This window comes from Chiroxiphia lanceolata, chromosome 16 (genome assembly GCF_009829145.1).
Source record: "Chiroxiphia lanceolata isolate bChiLan1 chromosome 16, bChiLan1.pri, whole genome shotgun sequence".
Classification (NCBI taxonomy): domain Eukaryota; kingdom Metazoa; phylum Chordata; class Aves; order Passeriformes; family Pipridae; genus Chiroxiphia; species Chiroxiphia lanceolata.
This window is the reverse complement of record NC_045652.1, coordinates 13,217,972-13,234,828: the sequence shown is the minus strand read 5'-3', so window position 1 is coordinate 13,234,828 and position 16,857 is coordinate 13,217,972. Positions and strand designations below refer to the sequence as shown.

The following is a 16,857-nucleotide window of genomic DNA, read 5'->3' as shown; positions in this document are numbered from 1 at the left end:
CATGGAGAAACCTGCTTGGTCTCCTCTGCCCTGGGCCTTCCTGTCTGAGGCATCCTTGAAACTTGTTCCTTCCCCATGTGCTACCTCTTACCTGTCTCAAAAAACAATTTTGGTTGTTTTTGCTCTGCAGATGGGTTCTACCTGTCCGGCCATGCAGGCCAGTCTGCTTTGCACCCTCAGCCTCCCCTCTCAAGGACCGTGGGCAGCCACACGTCGAGCACTTTGCTCCGGGAAAAGGACCTTGGGCAGCTGCACAAGAGCTCGAAAGAAGGCCTGAAAGACCCCGGTGGGAAGGAGCGGGCATGCCGGAGCGACCTGTCCCTGCCCTTTGCCAAGAAGGAGAGCAAGCCGAAGGAGGAGCCCCGGCCCCGCAGTGTGGTTGACCTCACACAGGACACCAAGCCCGACAGCGACCGGAAAGTGAGTGTGGTGGAGAAGGCGGTGAAGGTCGGCGAGCGTCTCTCGCCGTTCCTGGCTGAGCACATGCCAAATCGGGGCACAGGCAGTGGGGAACCCAAGTCCAAGAACCCGCTGCAGAGCTCTTCCCTCAGCAACTGCAATGGCGGCGGGGACCCCGTTCTGAAGGTCCTGGGTGCCGAGCAGGACCGCTGTGCCAAGGATCCCGCTCGGCACGACGAGAACATGAGGCCTTCTGCGCACGCCCACGCTGAGCGGCTGAAGCGAGGGGAGCCCCTCCTGCCCTCCGTGGGCGCTTTGCACGTCTCCTGTAGCTGCCCATCCCCGCACCCCTCGCAGACGGGGAAGATGACGCCGGCCACAACATTCCCTCCGCAGCCCGTCCATTCCAGCATGTACACATCTTCCCGCCGGCCAAGGAGCTGGGGAGGGAGCACAAAGTCATCGCCCCCACCTTCGTGCCTTCGGTCGAAGCCTACGACGAGAGGAGCGGGCCCATCCAAATCGCCTCGCAGGCCCGAGACAACAAGGTGAAGGACAAAGACCTCGGCAAGGTGGGGGTGCTGCAGTCGCCCACAGAGCGGTGCCTTGCGGATGCCTCCCGCACGCTTTTGTCCCAGGACTTTTCTTGTCACAGCGATGCCAAAAGAATGGAGGTTCTGAGAGAGAAGGGCTCGGTGATCAGGACGAACTCCATGGCACTGAAGAGACAGGTCACTTCAGAGCCCTTCCTCAACCGGCCGGGGCTGGGCTCTCCGGAGAGCAGGGAGTTCCTGACCTCCAAGGACTTGCTGAAGCCGAGTCCAGAGGCAGAGCATCGCCCTTGCGAGCGGGAACGCTTCCAGCGATCCAGCTCCAAAGAAGCAGCAAAGGTCTACGGCACTTTGGACTCCTCCCGGCAGCACCTGGACCACGGTCAGCTGAAACCACCGGAGCAGAAGTGGAAGCCCTTCGAGATGGGCAACTTTGCCACCACGCAGATGGCGGTGTTGGCTGCTCAGCACAACCACGTCACCCGGGTGGAGGAGGAAACCAAGAAGGTCTACCTTGACCCCAGTGGCTTGCCACGGACCTCGGTGGTGGGCTCACGGGGCGCCGCCGATGTCCTGCACCCCACCTCGCACGGCGAAGGGTCGGCCATGCAGAGCCTCATCAAGTACAGCGGCAGCTTTGCCAAGGAGACCGCATCCCGGCAGAGCTGCGGCAAGAAGAGCCCCTTCGGTGGTTTGGGCAACGTGAAGTTGGACTCTGCGCAGCTGGGAGCCTCCAAGGTGCAACAGCTGCTGCTGCAGCAGCCAGCGAAGCAGCTAAAACGGGACCCTGAGAGACCTGAGAGTGCCAAATCCTTCGGCCGTGAGAGCATCGGCTCCCAGGGCGAGGTGGAGGTGAGGCACTTGCCTGTCGGCATCGCCGTGGCTGTGGCCCGGCAGAAGGACAACAGCAGCAGCAGCAGCAGCAAACTGGGGCCCAGCTTGGCAGACCGGGATCGCTCGCTGTCTCTCAGCAGCATCAAAGGTAGCTTCCCTACATGTGTCTTAGGGCTTCCCCACGGGATCTGTTCCCTGGGAAGAGCAGCCACCCGGTGCAGACTGTGTGCCATGAGCTGAGTTTGGCATCCTCAGCTCCCTTTGCCTCCCTTCACAGCCAAGGGCATGTTGTAAACCACAGTGGGAAGCAAGACTCCCTGTGCGAGGCGTAGTCAGTCCTCTGTTCCGGCTTCCATCCTCACTATCCACCTCTCCATGTGTTTGATTCACTAGCAAGGGGAGTGACGGAAAAACCCCTCAAACCACCTTTGTGCTGGTGTTTTAATCTCACGGTTTTGATTTAAGCCATGGTCCCGGCAGGAAGGGGATGGCGCCAGAAAGATTTTGGTGCTTGGCTTGGCTTGTGTAGCGAGATAACGCCTGGGGGCTGCCTGGCACGGGGCTCTGGTGTGCCAAGGAGCGATGCCAAAGCGAGCGGCAGGCGAGCGATGGTTGCCTTTCCATTTTCAGCCCCTGCCTTCCCATTTCTGTGCCTTTGCCCCCCTCTCTTGAACCTCAGTGGTGAGAAGCAGTTTCTCTCAGCCAACAGCCCCTCTCCCCATTCCCATCGCCTCCCGATGCCCTCCCCACGGCCGGGCGGGAGCCGACCGAGGACCTCGTGGGCAGCACAGGGAGCTGTTTGTTCAGCCGTTCAATCGTCCCAGACGCTCCCAGCTTGCGTTAAATGTAATTTACTGAGCTGAACTAAAAGGCTGCAAACAAGGGTTGAATTCTGGCAGGCCTCTGGGCTCGTTGCTAAGTGATGCAGTTGGCTTTCAGACAGAAAACAAGACTGCTTTTCTCCTCCTCTCGCCCCCCAAATGCTGCCCCCCCTTTGTGTGCCAGGAGATATTCGTCTAATAACATTAGCTTGCTTGCGCTGAGTGGACGGTGCTTGAATGTTTAGACCTTTTAAGAAGGAGGAAAGCAGGCTTAGTTGGCTAATCTGTAGTATTTGGCAAGTAAAATGCAAGTATTTAGTACTGGGCATTGGTTGTCAAGGGAACGGACCTAAGCCTTTCCTCCATGCATAACTGATTGAATTTCTCTATGCGGTCCGTGCGTCATGTTCATATATATAGACAGAATGATCATTCACTGTCCGGACAATCATCGGTCTGTCCAGAAAAGGGACTGTCCTGTTGGCAGGATGGAGGCTGGGCGGGAATTAGAGGAATAAGAGAGTGTGTGTGTGTGTGTGTGTGTGTGTGTGTGTGTGTGTGTGTGTTTGGATGGGAGATGAAAAAAAAATGATAAACCCGTCTAGAAATAACGGAGTGCGAGGAACGTAGGTGGGAGAGGGAGGAGTGATGGTAAAATAACAAAATAATGTGTTTCTGTTGAAAGTCTGGGGGGAGGTCAATTCACGTTGCAGCAGGGCTGTGAGCTCTCCAAGGGCTTGCTCAGTATTGCTGACACCAAAGAGACAACTGGGCATTGATCAGGGAAAAGAAATAGGGGCTCTAAGGGGGAAGAACCTGGGCTAGGGTGTGGAAGGAGATTTTTTGAGTGAGTATGGATGCTGGTGGAGAGGCAGCAGACGATGTTTGGGCTCTGGAGGGATTTATGAGCCTTCGTGACTTGGAGGTTGGGTAGTAAAAGTGAGCAATGGAGGCTGCGTGGGGCATCGTTCAGTGAGTTGAGGAGGGGCTGACTGGGGACAGCCACTGCACGTGGTGTCCTGGCAGACTGTGGGGGAGATGTGGTGACCCTGGAAAGTCCTTCGGGAGGGAGAGCTGTGTGCCAGGTTTTAAAGCATCTTTGTTTTCTGCCTGGAGCCCATGGAGGGAGCCTTGGGGAAAGGAGTTGGGAGAGATGTTGTCTTGTTCCTGGATTCCTTCTGACAGTAAAAGCTGAGGGAATTGGAGACTTGACAGCAAAAAACCCATGGGCTGTCCAGGTTTGTGGAAATACACAGTGGAGCTCTCCTTGAAAAGACTGCCTGTCAGCAGAATAGACTTGATGTTCTGAGATGCTTTCCCATGTGCCAAACCATATCCAGACAGGAGAATGAGGACCCTGGAAGGGGCTACTGGGGTGCAGTCCTGCGAGGCTGTGCTGCTTTGCTGAGCCCTGTGGGTTGCAGAGCATGGCCCGGGCAGGAGAGCACCAGGAGTGCTGGCAGGGAGCACCAGGAGTTGGGGGGAAGCAAACACCTTCCTCCTGACCCCGTTAGACTATCCGAGTGCTCGCTGCAAGCAGGGCTGGGATTTAGGAATGGATCATGTCACCAAAGCATAATATGGAGAGGGGCAGCAGGGAACTGTGGAAAAAATGAGTATGCAAGAAAGAAGCTAGGGAAAAAAACTGGGGAAAAGTAAGCCTAAAATCAGGTGGTGGGGTGAAGACCTTGGATAAAGAAGGGAAGGATGGCCCCAGTACCTGGTTCTGGCAGAGCCAAGCTTGGCAGTGCTGCTCACTCGTGTGCAGGTGCCTCCTAACCCCTCACAGACGCAGCTGCTACCGTGCCAGGCTGTATCTGCAAGAGCTGTTCTGATTCTGGACAAGTGGCTACTCCAGCCAAACATCCAACCCCCCCTTTTTGGATTCCTGCCCTCATCTGCCATATGTGTCCCTGCCTTGCCAGACCCTTTCTTGTTGCATGTCTCGGGGGAGTTGCAGATTTCTGCTAACGGGTTGAATTGCAGAGCGGAGCGCGCTGGTTTTGTGAGGGTCTGTATTGTTGGTTCTGCCTGTTGCAGTAGGACAGGGATTCGGAGCATACCCAGTGCTCCCAGACTGGTTTACAAGAGCAGAAGGTGCAGAGGTAAAACCTTTCCCCTCCATGAGATGTGCTAAGCAGGACTGGGTGGTTTGATGTAGGGATTTAGCTGCATCTTGGCTCTTTCTGAGGTGGGAAATCTGCCACTGTCTTTCAGCAACAGTGGTCCCCTTGGTCCTGTTGCTCTCAGGCTGGTGGCTGTCCTGTCCTGGGAGACCAGCCTGGCCTGACGAATGGGTCTGTGATATCTTGAAAACATAACCTCGGACCACATAAACCTGTGTGCTGCCAGGAGCTGCCTCAGTGAAAATATCTTGATCACACAGAGGGCCTTGTCTGGTCCTTCAAGATTTGAATATGGAACAACCTTGAGGAGAGAGAGAATGATGTTTGGGTGTGCTGGCTCCCGTGTACTGCCTCTCCATGCCCGGAGCAAAGAGGACAGCTTTCCCCAGGCTGTTTGTCCTGTCTGATGGTGCTGGGTTGTCTCTTAGGGCATGGACGCTCCGAAGATGACTGTGGGGATGAGAGGAGCCGCCACCGGGACAGCCACCTCCTGGCAGGGCGCTTGGAACGGGATCAGGAGAAGCTGCTCAGGTGAGGGTTGGTGGGAGATGGGATCTCTTGCCATAGAGCCACGAGCTGTGCTCGGGGGCAGCCTGTCCAGAGAGGGGATGGGGTTGCTTCCATCTGGTGCAGGTGCTGGCACCAGCCTTACTGGTGCAGAAAGAAATGTTGAGGGGGGTAAATGGGACTATAGGCAAATCCTGAATCCTAGCAGACTTCTGCAAATCCATGCCTGCTCCAAAGGAATGGGGAGATGGGATGTTATTCTGGACATGATGTTAACCACCTCCATCACAGCTCTCCTCAAGTGACTGACCCTGGTTTGCAGACACTCGTTCTGCAGACTGGTCCATACCCTTGGGCTCCTCCATCACTCAGACTGTCTCTCTCTCTCTCTTGCCTCCCATGTAACAGAGAAAGCAAGGAGCTGGCAGATTTTGCCCGGATCCACCCTTCCAGCTGCGCCACGAACGGTTTGAACTCCAACCTCATGGTGACGGGAGGCCCAGCCTGGCGGGCTCCGGGCGCTGGTCTGCAGACCCGGCTTCGCACTTGGCAGCCACCCCTGGCTCCCCAGACAGGGAGCCCCTCCATGTGGCTGGCTGGCCATCCCTATGGTGAGTGCTCTGGGAGGGAGCGGTGTGCATGGGGTGTTCACAGGGATGAAATCCAGGGAGAGGTGTTGCTATGTGCCCGGTGAGGCTGCTTGCTGTTCACAGGCAAGGAGGTATTTTGGAGCAGTCAAATGGTAGGTGACTTCTTGACTGGATAGAAGCTGCCTGCATCCTCTGAGTTGTGACTTGGGTGTTTCTTCTTCCAGGACTTGGTCACCCTTCCCTGCACCAGGGCATGACTCCAGGCTTCCCCCCTGCCATGGGGGGAGCTCTCCCTTCCGCCTACCAGTTTGCCAGAGACCCACAGTCGGGGCAGCTTGTTGTGATCCCCAGCGAGCACTTGCCACACTTTGGTAAGGATGAGAGCGTGTCCCTGAGGACCATTCTTTGACAGCTGTGGGGAAAATGGGCTTTGGAGAGGGCTATAGAGGAGCATATGTAACCATGGGGACCAGCAGCCACAGCTGTAGGGTGGGTGGTGTAGATGGCCTCTCATTAGGTGTGTTTTAGAGATGGAAATGTGTGATCTTTGGCAGTGGCTCTTCATGCCCTGCAGGACCCTGTAGTGGTAAAGTTCTTGGTTAGGAGAATCTATTCATGGGCTCAGCCATGGACAGTCAAAACAAGAGTGCCTGGAGAGCAAAGCAAGTCTGATGACTCCAGGACCCAGGGGTGATGGGAGTGGGGCTGGCAAGGGAAGGACAGCACTCTCTCCCCTCTACATTTCCTCATAACCCAGTGTTTGGCATCCCCCACACCCTGGGATAGAGATACTTGCCCTGAGTGATCCTGAATCCTCTAGGTATCCTTACACTACTGCCTCCCTGACTGCAGCTCTGCTCATTCCACAGCAGAGCTGATGGACCGGGCACCCCCACTGTGGCCTGCCATGTACCCCCCGACCAGGAGCTCCCTCCAGCACGCTCACCAGCTCCAGCTCCTCTCTCATCAGCAGCTGCTGCGGCAGCACGAGCTGTACATCCTGCAGCAGCAAGCGGCCCACGCCATGGAGCTGCAGAGGAGTGCCCAGCTCGTGGTATGTTTTTGAGAGCTTCTTGCTTGGGTGTGAAATAAACCTGAAGTTGGAGTGTCTGGGGAGAAGAAGAAGCTGTGTCTGTGTGGCAAGTGTGTCTCAGGGGTCTGGATGCATGGAGTGATCCTTCCCTGGTCCCTGGGATATGAAGCACTTGGTGCATCCTGCAGTTAGAGTGGGGTTTGGATGGGTTTGGATGGGTTTGGTGTAGAGCCATTGAGCAGTGCTGTCAGGAGAGCTGCCCAGCAGCAACATGACATGGATTCTTTCCCTAGGGATGTCTCTGTATAGTTGAGTGGTTTCATCCCTGGTCACGTCCAAACAAACCTTGTGAGCAGCTCAGAGAAGCAGCTGCAGGACTTGTAGCAATCACACTGGCTCCTGGAGACAGCTCCCATTCACAAAATGGTTTTGGAAGTCATGAGCTTTGGTATTTTACACCCAGTTCATTTTTATAGTGCTCCTCTAGTTTTCAGCCTTGGCCTTTACAAATGGACTTGCAAGGCTGGAGACTGAGAAATCGAAATGATTTGCTTTGGATGCAAGTGAAAGCTGAACACCCTTCTCAGGACTCCTGGACTGGGAGTTTGTAAAGAAGCTATTGCAGATCAGTGTCACCCTCCATCAAATTGGTTTTAAAATGATGTTGCATCAGGTAACGTGTGGTTATTCTGGTGCATATTTGATCAGACCACGTTTGGTCTTATGAGGTGGTAGGTCAGTGCTGCTTTCCAGGAACAGGAGGAGGTGTCGTGCTGACATTTGCTCTGTTCTTGTCACAGGAGAGATTGAAGGCCAACGAGCAGCGTGTGGATATGGAAGAGAAGGTGACGAAGCGGAGCCTGGACAGTGCCAAATCAGGCCTTTCCTCCTCAGCCCCGGGACTGGTGCACCGAAAACCACCTGTGCTGTCTCCCAGCGCCTCCACGTCCTACAGCAAGGCTGTGAGTCCACCTCCCCTCTCTCCCAGGGCCTCACCCGTGTCTGTGCTCAAAGCTGAGGTGATCCAAAAGATGGAGGAGCCACCTTCGCAGCCAGCCTACTCCTACCCCGCCACCCCCAGCTCCCATCCTTCCAGCCCACCCCCCACCTCTCCACCCCCTGCCCCTGCCATCCCTCCAAAGGAAGAGGCACCTGAGACCGTGGACAAGAAAGACTTGGAGCTGGAAAAAGAGGCTGCTGGTCCATATCAGGCCTTGTTCCCAGGTAAGAGAGCCCTGCTTTGGCAGACTCCCGTTGTGTTTGTGCCTGCCTCCCTTTTTCTCCTCAGTCTTTCCTGCTCTGTCCCTTCCCCTAGGGAAAACCACATAGCTCCTCTAAAAGGCAGGGGAGAAGCAAGGAGCAGGGGTGGTGTGAGGGACTGGGATCGATGCTTGGATCTGAGGGGCACCTGGGGCTGTAGGCTCTTTTCTTCCCTTGGGTCCAGCCTGGGTTGGTTCTTCCAGGGCTGCAGTCCCAGTGGGAGAGGATGCAAGGGGCAGATCTCTCTCCAGCTGCAGGAGAGTGCTGGAAAGTTGCAGAAGGGATTTCTGGGGTGCTGCTGCCTCTGGCAGCTTGAACAGGGGAGAGGTGCTGGAAGCATCTACTGCTTGAGAACAGGAAGAGACCAGAGATGATGAATGGAAAGGGAACCATCTCTGTGCCTTAGTGAGAGAGAACGTGCTTTGGAGACCCATCCATTACACAGCCTGTCCTTTCTGATATCTTGCAGAGATCCCCCCTGGATATCCATTCCAGTCCCTGCCTCCCTCCTTTGGAAGACATTATCCCTACCTCATCCAGCCTGCCCCAGCATCTGATGCAGATGGCCTGGCTCCTGACGTCCCGCTGCCTGCTGAAGGGTCTGAGCACATGGAGCTTTCCTCAGAGGTCAGCCCATCCACTGTCTCCGTCCAAAATCCTAGAGCCATCCAAGCAGAAGCAGAAGAGGAATCCTTGGAAGAGAGGGTGAAATCAGAGGTGCAGATGGAGGAAAACCAAGAAGGCATCTGTGAGCAGGACATGGGGACTCTGAACATCACCACTTCCGCAGCCGTCCCAGTGCAGAACGTGGAAAATTGCAGTCTCTTGTTACATCAAGGGGAGACCCTGGGTGCTATGGAGCAGGACCAGGAAGACCTCCAGAGCTGCTCACTCCTTACCAGGTTGTGGCCTGTCCTGCAGAAGCAGAGGCTGAGGCAGAGACCGGGAGTGGAGCGAACCTGTTCCATGCACATGGACTATGATGGTTTGCTCGTGCATGCGGAGAACGAGCCACCAGAGATGGACTTGACGACCCCAGCAGGAGGAGGCCTCTGTAGCCATGGATCTGCAGAGCGCCGATGTGCCCCGGGGGAGGGAGTTTCCCAGCCTACCCCTGAGGAGGGGGAGCAGGGGCCAGAGATCCCTTCCTATACAGAAGAGGCAATCTCTTGCCAATCCCAGATCTGGATATCAAGCCGGGTGACCCGCTGGCTGGGATGAATGCTTTGGTGGCTGCTACAGAAATGCCTCAGGCTTGTTCCTTGTTGACTACCACCACTGTCACTCCATCCCAGATGAAGGTGGAGGTGTTAACTGACCAGACCCTGGAGCACTCCTTCCTGCAGGGGATCACTTTGCTGAGTGAAATTGCAGAGATGGAGCTGGAGAAACGGAAGCAAGAAATGCAAAGTAAGTTGTGAATGTGGAGTCCGGTGAGCTTTGGGCCAGAGGTGGGTCTCGCAGCGTATGGTCCCTGTGCTCTCCGTGTGGGCAGGAGAGCCGAGGCACTGGTGAGATTTCTTGCAGCCTCAGCCAGGCAGCAAGGAGAGCATTGCCCTGAGTTGCAGGAGTGGCTGGTACTTTGGATGGCGTTGGAGCAGGGTTTTTGTTGCAGTAGGCTGAGCTACGTGTGGCTTTTGTACTGCTCTCCCCTTCCAAAGGCCCTCGCCATGTCTAGACAGTCTGTGGTATGTGTAGCGGAAACGGAGCCCCAGTTGCCGGGAGCTGCCAGGGTAACACCCTTCTGGCAGGCAGTGAGTCTACAGTCTGTTGGGGTTTGGCACAAGAGGTCCCAGTAGCTCCAGATGACACTTTCCAAGAGCTTGGCAGGTCCTGAAGAGATTCTCACCTTCCAGTAAACTCCTGAGGTGAGACATGATGGAACTGCCACTTGCACCATGGCTGGGTACAACAGTAGGTCTCGAGTGGGGATAAGGGTGGCTGGGAGGCTCCTTCAGCAACCATAGTCCAGAAAGGACCATCAGCCTCTCCTCATGCCTGTTGGAGAAGCGGTCTTGGAATGTGAATGTCTATAACTTCTTTTTTCTGTCCTTCCCAGCAGGTTCAGAGAGTTTTCCTGTCCGGCCAACACTGGAGAGTTTGCTGGCTGCCAGCACCCACATGCTCATGGAAGTACTTTCCACCCCCTTTATGGAAAGTCTGAAAACCATCCGGCTGCCTCGAGAGCTGAATCCCAACAAAAAGTACAGCTGGATGCAGAAGAAAGATGAACCAGTAAGTAGTTCTTAGCGTGGCTGAGCCTGAAAAGCCCCAGTGCATCCACTTCCACAACTCACTGTCGCAGCCCCAGTTTGGGGGGCTCGTGCTGCCTGTCTGCATTCAGCAGAGCGAGCTGGCACTTCTGTCGTGTTCCTGACTGCAAGGAGTTGGTGTGCTCTGATTTAGCTTCCTACCCTGTGTGTGAATCAAGGTTCAGCAGGACCCTGGGCAGCCCTAGAAGTGGTGTTTGTAATACAAAGCCAGAGGAACTCATGTGTTACTGTTTTGGCAACGGGGGGCATAAATATAGTGTCAAGAGAGTTTTTCCTTGATTTTTTCCTTGCTGACTCTTCCCCATGAGAGAGACCGACAAATTATTTTGTACCCAGCAAGTTAGCGTTGCAAGATAGGATATATTGTGATCTGTCTTTTTAAACAAGGAAAAAGAGACTCCATGGCTGTGTTTTATCCTGCAGGTTCTTTCCCAGGGTTGCAGTCCCTCAAAGCTGATGCCATCCTGTGCATAAGCCACAGAACATCTTTGCTTGGCGCATTTCCTTGGTACCGCTGTGGGACCGTGCTTGTGGGCAAGGGGTCTCTGCTGCCCTGTCAGCACCAAGGGCTTTCTGCCAGCCTGCACGCCTTGGCCGTTGCAAAGGCACTCAGTGGGCACCACCTGGACGTGTCTGACCCTCTCGCCCCCTCTTGCCTCCCCACCCTAGATGTACTCCATCAAATCGGCCATCGAGAACATGGACGCGATGGAGCTGGACTACAGGATGAGGCTGGCGGAGCTGCAGCGGCGCTACAAGGAGAAGCAGCGGGAGCTGGTGAAGCTGCAGCGCCGCAGGGACTCCGAGTAAGTCACAGGCTGCTCACTTGGTCTTGTTTTTTTCCAGCTGGGCACTTCCGCTGCCTTTTGGTCCGGGAGAGAAAACAGCCCTCCATCCCTCCCTGTCTCTTCTCCTCTCCTCCTGGTACATCCCACCAGAGCTTTTCACAGCACACTCCTAGGCTATGTGACACGACAACCTGGTAACTGGTGAATGCAGCTGGGAGACTGTGTTAGAGACAACCTTGGCTTCAGCAGCTCAGTTTAGCAGTTTGGTGGCAGGCAAAGGTTCTGGGTTGGCTCCCATTCTTGCTTGCTTTCTTTTAATTATTTTCCCTTTTTCTTCTTTTTGGATTTATTTTCTTTATTTTTTTTCCCTGTTCATTTTGCTTTTTGGTTGCAGTTTGCTTTTGCTTTTTTTTTTTCCTTTGCCTTTTTTTTTTTTTTTGGTTTTTTTTTTGTTGCCTTGGTTAACAGTGAAGCGTGTGGTTTTTTTTAAAGGGAAAAGCATGACGAGAAAAGTAGAAGCTTGGCGAGAAGAGGCCCTGGAAGGCCCAGGAAGAGGAAACTTGGATCAAGCGCTCTGTCACCCATTAAGGAGAGAGGGAAGAGTGACAGCAAGAGTGGAAAGTAAGGCTGGAATTTGGGGAAGACGGGAAAATGGCAGGGTCGCTGCACCAGGGTCTGACTTGGGGAGAGGATCTCGGATGCAGCGGGGGCTCGCCAGGGCCGGTCGCTGGCTGCAGTGGTGTTGTGGAAGTGTGTGCCTTGAACGTGAGCGTGTCCTTGCGGTGGGAATACGGTGCCAGCGTCCTCCCGCCCCACAGGTAGAGCAAGTGTCTGTGGTGTTGGGTGCAAGTAGGACAGGCAGTTGAGCAGTGGTGAGGTGATACGGAGCAGCTGGCTGGGCAGGGACCTGTAGGTGAGCTTGTGGTGTCAGGGAGTGTGTCCTCGTGTGTTCTCAGGAGAGCAGATGGTGCAAGCAGGTGCTGTAGAACTAATTGTAGGGATGTTGATGTCAAAAACGGGAAGAGCAGGGCTGTTCCAGGTTATCTACTTGGTAGCACCTTTGTGCTGTGTTTCTTCTGTCTTTCTCTCTGTTCCCTGAATCAGTGGGAGTTGGTTTCACCTGACCTCTCTCTTTCAAGAGTCTGGATGATACTCTCCTTTGCTTTTTTGTCTTTTGCAAGTCCAGCTGCCCTTGTTTGGATGCCCGGATCCCATCACTGCTGGCCATCTAACCATCCATAGGGTGGCCAGGTCTCTTCAGTGGGAAGGCACCTCCAAGCTGCCTTCCTTTGTGCTCTATATTTTTGCAAATGTCCTTTCAAGACTACAAAATTAGATTCAGGTGCCCAGCTCCCACTGACCAGCGCTTCTGAAAATCTGTCCTCTCCTTGGCTCTCTGTTTTGTTCTTTGTGTTTGGGTGGCTGGACAGGCTGGAGGCATCCAGAGGTGGCTGGAGTTGTGCATGTGGGCGTGTGTGATGGTGTGGTGTGTGCATGTCCCCACATCACAGGAGTGCTTGAGCAGGCTGTTGTGGGAGATGGAGATGCACCTTCAGCAAGCGTCCAGGGCCTGAGGTGTTGGTTTAGCTGTCTGTGGAGGTCAGCAGAGAGGACAGAGGGGAGGGAAAATGCCTGGAAGCTGAGGAGGCTGCCCCGTGTCAGTGGCTTTGTGGTGATGGTACAACCAGCAGGTTTAGTGTGAAGGAGGTGGCATATGAGAGCTGTTAATTGAGGCTTGTAGGGGTCTTGAGGTGTTGACTGATCATCCACCTGATAGTTACTGGAGATGGCTGGGGAGTAGGAAAAGATGTGCTTACAGTCTCACCTACTTTATTTTTTATTTTATTTTCTTATTTATTTACCCTCTTCTTTTCCCCCAAATCCCAAAGCAAGTCCAGTGACACAGATCGCAAATGCCTCTTGCAGAGGGTCCAGGCTTGTAGTCACTCAGAGTGAGCCAGTCCCTGCAGTGCCCTTGTCCCTCCATGTCACCCCACGTGACAGTTCCTTGCCACCTCCTTGCTCATACCCGAGCAGTACCCAAGCAACCGAAGCAAGTGCCTGGGCAGTGAGGCACCTCCCTGGGCCTTAAGAGTCTCTCTCTGTACCTACAGGGGCCATGGAAGTAAAAGTGGGAAAAGACCTTCAGGGCCAGCTCAGCTGTCTGTCCTTCCTGTTGCTGCTCTGTAGCAAATCAGGCACTTTTTGGTGGCTGTTACCAGGACACCAAGTATTTCCTTTCAGAGACCACTTTGCAGGTCTCTGATTTCAGGCACTCTCATCTGTGCTGGTGGCCAAGAGTGTGCAAGAAGGGCTCCCTGGCTCTCCTGTTTGGTGGAAAACCTTGTCCAAACTGCTGTCACTTCACAGTGGACTTGGCTCCTGCTGAGGATCCCTGTTGTCCTAGGAGGCATTTAACCTCACTTTTGAGCTTGATGGGGTTCACAGGGAAGAAAGCCCCCCACCTTGACCCATCCTGTGCTTGGCTTCCAGACTGAGCAAGTCCTTGTTGCTCTCCGAAGACTCTGAGACTGGCGAGGGCATGAAGAAGAGGCACAAAGGGGCCCTCCCGGAGGAGGACGAGGATGTGGAGAGCAGCAGTGGCAAGATGAAAGGGAGGAACCAGAGCTGGGAAGAGCATGATGCGGCTCCCAGCTTCTCAAATGAGGTCAGTGCCCTCGTGGGGAAGATGGAGCCACGGGCCAAAAGCCGATCTCGCTCCTGCTTTGCTAGTGTTGGCTTGTAGGATAACTCCTCCTGGTCTTCCAGTGTCTGCTTTCAGTTCACATGGGTTTACATGCTCCTCATGAGAGGACTGTGCAGTGGAGGGGCTGGCGCTGGCTGTCAGAGGTTGAACCTCTTTGATAGGCGGCAGAGTCAAGTGCCTTGGAACCAGCCAGAGCGTTACAGTGCTGCACCAGCTCTGAATCCACAACAGGGCTTGCCTTACCCCCTTGCCTATCAAGATAGGGAGGGAGGGAGGAAAGGGAGTGCAGCCTTGCTATTTTAAATGCAGGGCTTTCTTCTGCTCCTGTTGAGGCAATGAGATATTTACTGGAGCTTTAAGCTGCTGATGAAATCCAAAATGCACACAGGCGAAGTACTGAGTTAGAGCTGCTGTTATCTAGCTGTAGCACATGTAAAGTGTATTTACTTTTTTCAAGAAGCAAGAAAATACTGAAAAGGTTGTAACAGCCCTGGCTGCAATGCAACGGTGCTGATGCTCTAGCTGAGAAATATTTGGGTCTTTTTGGCATCCTAGCCTCTGGAGCTGGTTGATTATGTGGAAATCCATATTTATTTGGCTGGGGTTTTGGGTAAAGAAGATTTTTAATCCTTATGATTCAGAGGAAAGCTTGTAAAACCAATCCAAACATATCCTAAAAAACAGGTGTTGAGAAAAAAGGACTCCAAAACGTCTTGTTCTATGTACATGTTTCTTTTGGAAGAACGTTCAGTTTTTCTAAGTTAATCTTGCGATTTCGTATTGCTCAGTAAGAGGAAAGCTGTACTGTTTGCTGACATCTTCCTCTTCTTCCTCCCTAGCACCATGGTGGGTTATGGCAACTGGGACCTAAGACTATCATCTTGAGCCTTTATTAACTAGACTGTTTGAGGCTGTTACGAGGGCTGGTAAAATCCCTCAGGTCTGCCGTGATATCTGCTCTGTATTCACCTGGTCTCTTCCTTTCACCCTGGCAGTTAAAGATCAAAAAGAAGAAGGTGCCATCAGATCAGGAGCAGCTGGCCAGCAAGCTTGACAAGGCCCTGTCACTCACCAAACAAGACAAGCTCAAATCCCCCTTCAAGTTTGCCGACAGCTCTGTGGGAAAGACAAAAACTAGTGGAGGTGGCAGTAGGTACCTCCCACCTCACGAGGCTCTGCCAAGCAAGGAGGAGAAGAAGAGCCTGGCCAAGAACCTGGGCCTGTCACTAAAAACCACCAAGGAAGGTAAAAACAAAGTGACTGCCAAAATGAAGAAGATGGAGGTGGGGTTAAAAGTCAAAAATCAACTCAAGGTTTCCCATTCACCAGCAATATCTGAAGTTAGCAGCTACTCCTATAGTAAGTAACCTCTCATTTATCTCTTCCCCTATCTCTTCTATGTGCTGTGGGGGGGTTGTGGTGGGGATTTCTGACCTCTTGGAAGGGGTCTTGGAGATGGGTCTGTTTCTGCTCATGAGTGAAAAGTGACTTTTCCCCTGGCTAATCAATGCTGCCGCATCTTCAGGGTCAGCATGGGTTGTCTACCCACCTTGCTGTGCAAGAGGTAGCCAATATCAGCGTGTCTTCCTGACCTGTTTTGTTCTTATCATCAGTGGGGAAAAATGCTTCCGAAAAGAGGTTGACCCCCTTCAACCTGAGTAGACCCACAAAAATTCTTGCTTTTGGTGGGAGTAGACACTCTCCTTCTACCTGTCAGACAAGCACTCAGAGCCACTGCTCCAAAGGTGGTTAAGAGCTGGCTTTTGAAGTCCTTGTTGAGTGCAGTGGGGTTGACTTTAGGATTATGCCATGGAGTCCATTGGAAAGGCAAAGCCTGCCAGTGACAATGATGTTCTTGAGCATCCTCCTGCCCTTCAGTGTCGTGCCTTGGTTCCTGGCTGACTGTGCTCAGCCTTCCCATCCGTCTCATCAGTGATTGTCCCCACCCCACATCCTGTGTGGTGATTGCTATTTCTGAACCCAAAGTACACCCGAGGTAAAGGTGTGTAAGCAACCCCTGTTACAGAAGGAAAAATCGAAATTACCAGTAGTGTTGGGAAAACAGTAGAACCAAAGATAGGAGAGTCTTTAACAATTCAGACAGACATTGGGGCAGAGTTTATGGTCTGAGACCCGGTTGTGTAATGGTCTCAGCTCACTTGCACACGCATCTTTTCCTTTGCTTGCAGCTATTTAAAACCGTGTTAGAACCTTTATGGGGTGTTTGTGTGCATAACAAATATATCTCTCGGTGCAACACCAGTTTAGAAATTTCACTAATGGGGAAGATGAACTAGCGATTGTCCAATGGAACAAATGTTTGGCATGAAATTAGCCATTTACATGGCAAAATAAGAGGCATTATGTCCACTGGACTCGAACACAGCCTTTGGCTGATTGTGCTACACACACTACCCAGCAGTTCTGTTCTTGAATGTGCTTCACCCCCAAGGACAGACACATGGCTCCTAAACTAGGAGTTCTGGAGCTAATGGGAGGAGGAGGCATGGGCTGTTGCTGAAACTAAAAGCTTTGACTTGTGGCAGAGGGAGCTTTTACAGTGCCCTTGCACTTGGTACTGTGGTTTCATGAACAAAAACTCTCACCCAGACCTAATAGAGCTTCTATTCGACCACTGTCCAGTAAGTGTTCCAGTGTAGGAGTGGGCCTCTTTTCCACACAAGTCTCAACTCCGAGGAAATGGCTCAGCTTTGGTGTGTGGTTTTTCATCTGTGTGCAGGTTCAAGGAAAGGCCTTCAGCCTGTCATTTGGTCACTCAGGCATGGTGAATTTGGGGAGGCAGGTCGAGCATATGGCAGCACCTCCCATGACTGGTGGGCTGCTCATGTGGAGGAGGAGAAGCAGGACTGGCGCCAAGTCCTTCTGCCTCATAACGTCTTGATTTTCTAGCTGGAGTCCTGAAAACTTTGGGCATAGATCCAGAGGAAGAGCTGAACATCGTATTCCC

At 53.3% G+C, this 16,857-nt stretch overlaps 1 protein-coding gene across 1 annotated transcript in view; it reads left to right on the top strand.

The window, feature by feature from the left end:
- The window catches only part of TNRC18 (trinucleotide repeat containing 18), a 56,967-nt gene that overhangs the window by 18,868 nt on the left and 21,242 nt on the right, over positions 1 to 16,857 (top strand). The window contains 20 exon segments of the mRNA XM_032704229.1: positions 131 to 817; positions 820 to 1,932; positions 5,160 to 5,262; positions 5,647 to 5,738; positions 5,741 to 5,792; positions 5,794 to 5,849; positions 6,053 to 6,199; positions 6,698 to 6,882; positions 7,662 to 8,085; positions 8,591 to 9,007; positions 9,010 to 9,076; positions 9,078 to 9,153; positions 9,155 to 9,230; positions 9,233 to 9,295; positions 9,298 to 9,531; positions 10,181 to 10,356; positions 11,064 to 11,200; positions 11,675 to 11,803; positions 13,676 to 13,850; positions 14,885 to 15,248. Coding sequence (XP_032560120.1) covers positions 131 to 817; positions 820 to 1,932; positions 5,160 to 5,262; positions 5,647 to 5,738; positions 5,741 to 5,792; positions 5,794 to 5,849; positions 6,053 to 6,199; positions 6,698 to 6,882; positions 7,662 to 8,085; positions 8,591 to 9,007; positions 9,010 to 9,076; positions 9,078 to 9,153; positions 9,155 to 9,230; positions 9,233 to 9,295; positions 9,298 to 9,531; positions 10,181 to 10,356; positions 11,064 to 11,200; positions 11,675 to 11,803; positions 13,676 to 13,850; positions 14,885 to 15,248 — 4,773 coding nt within the window.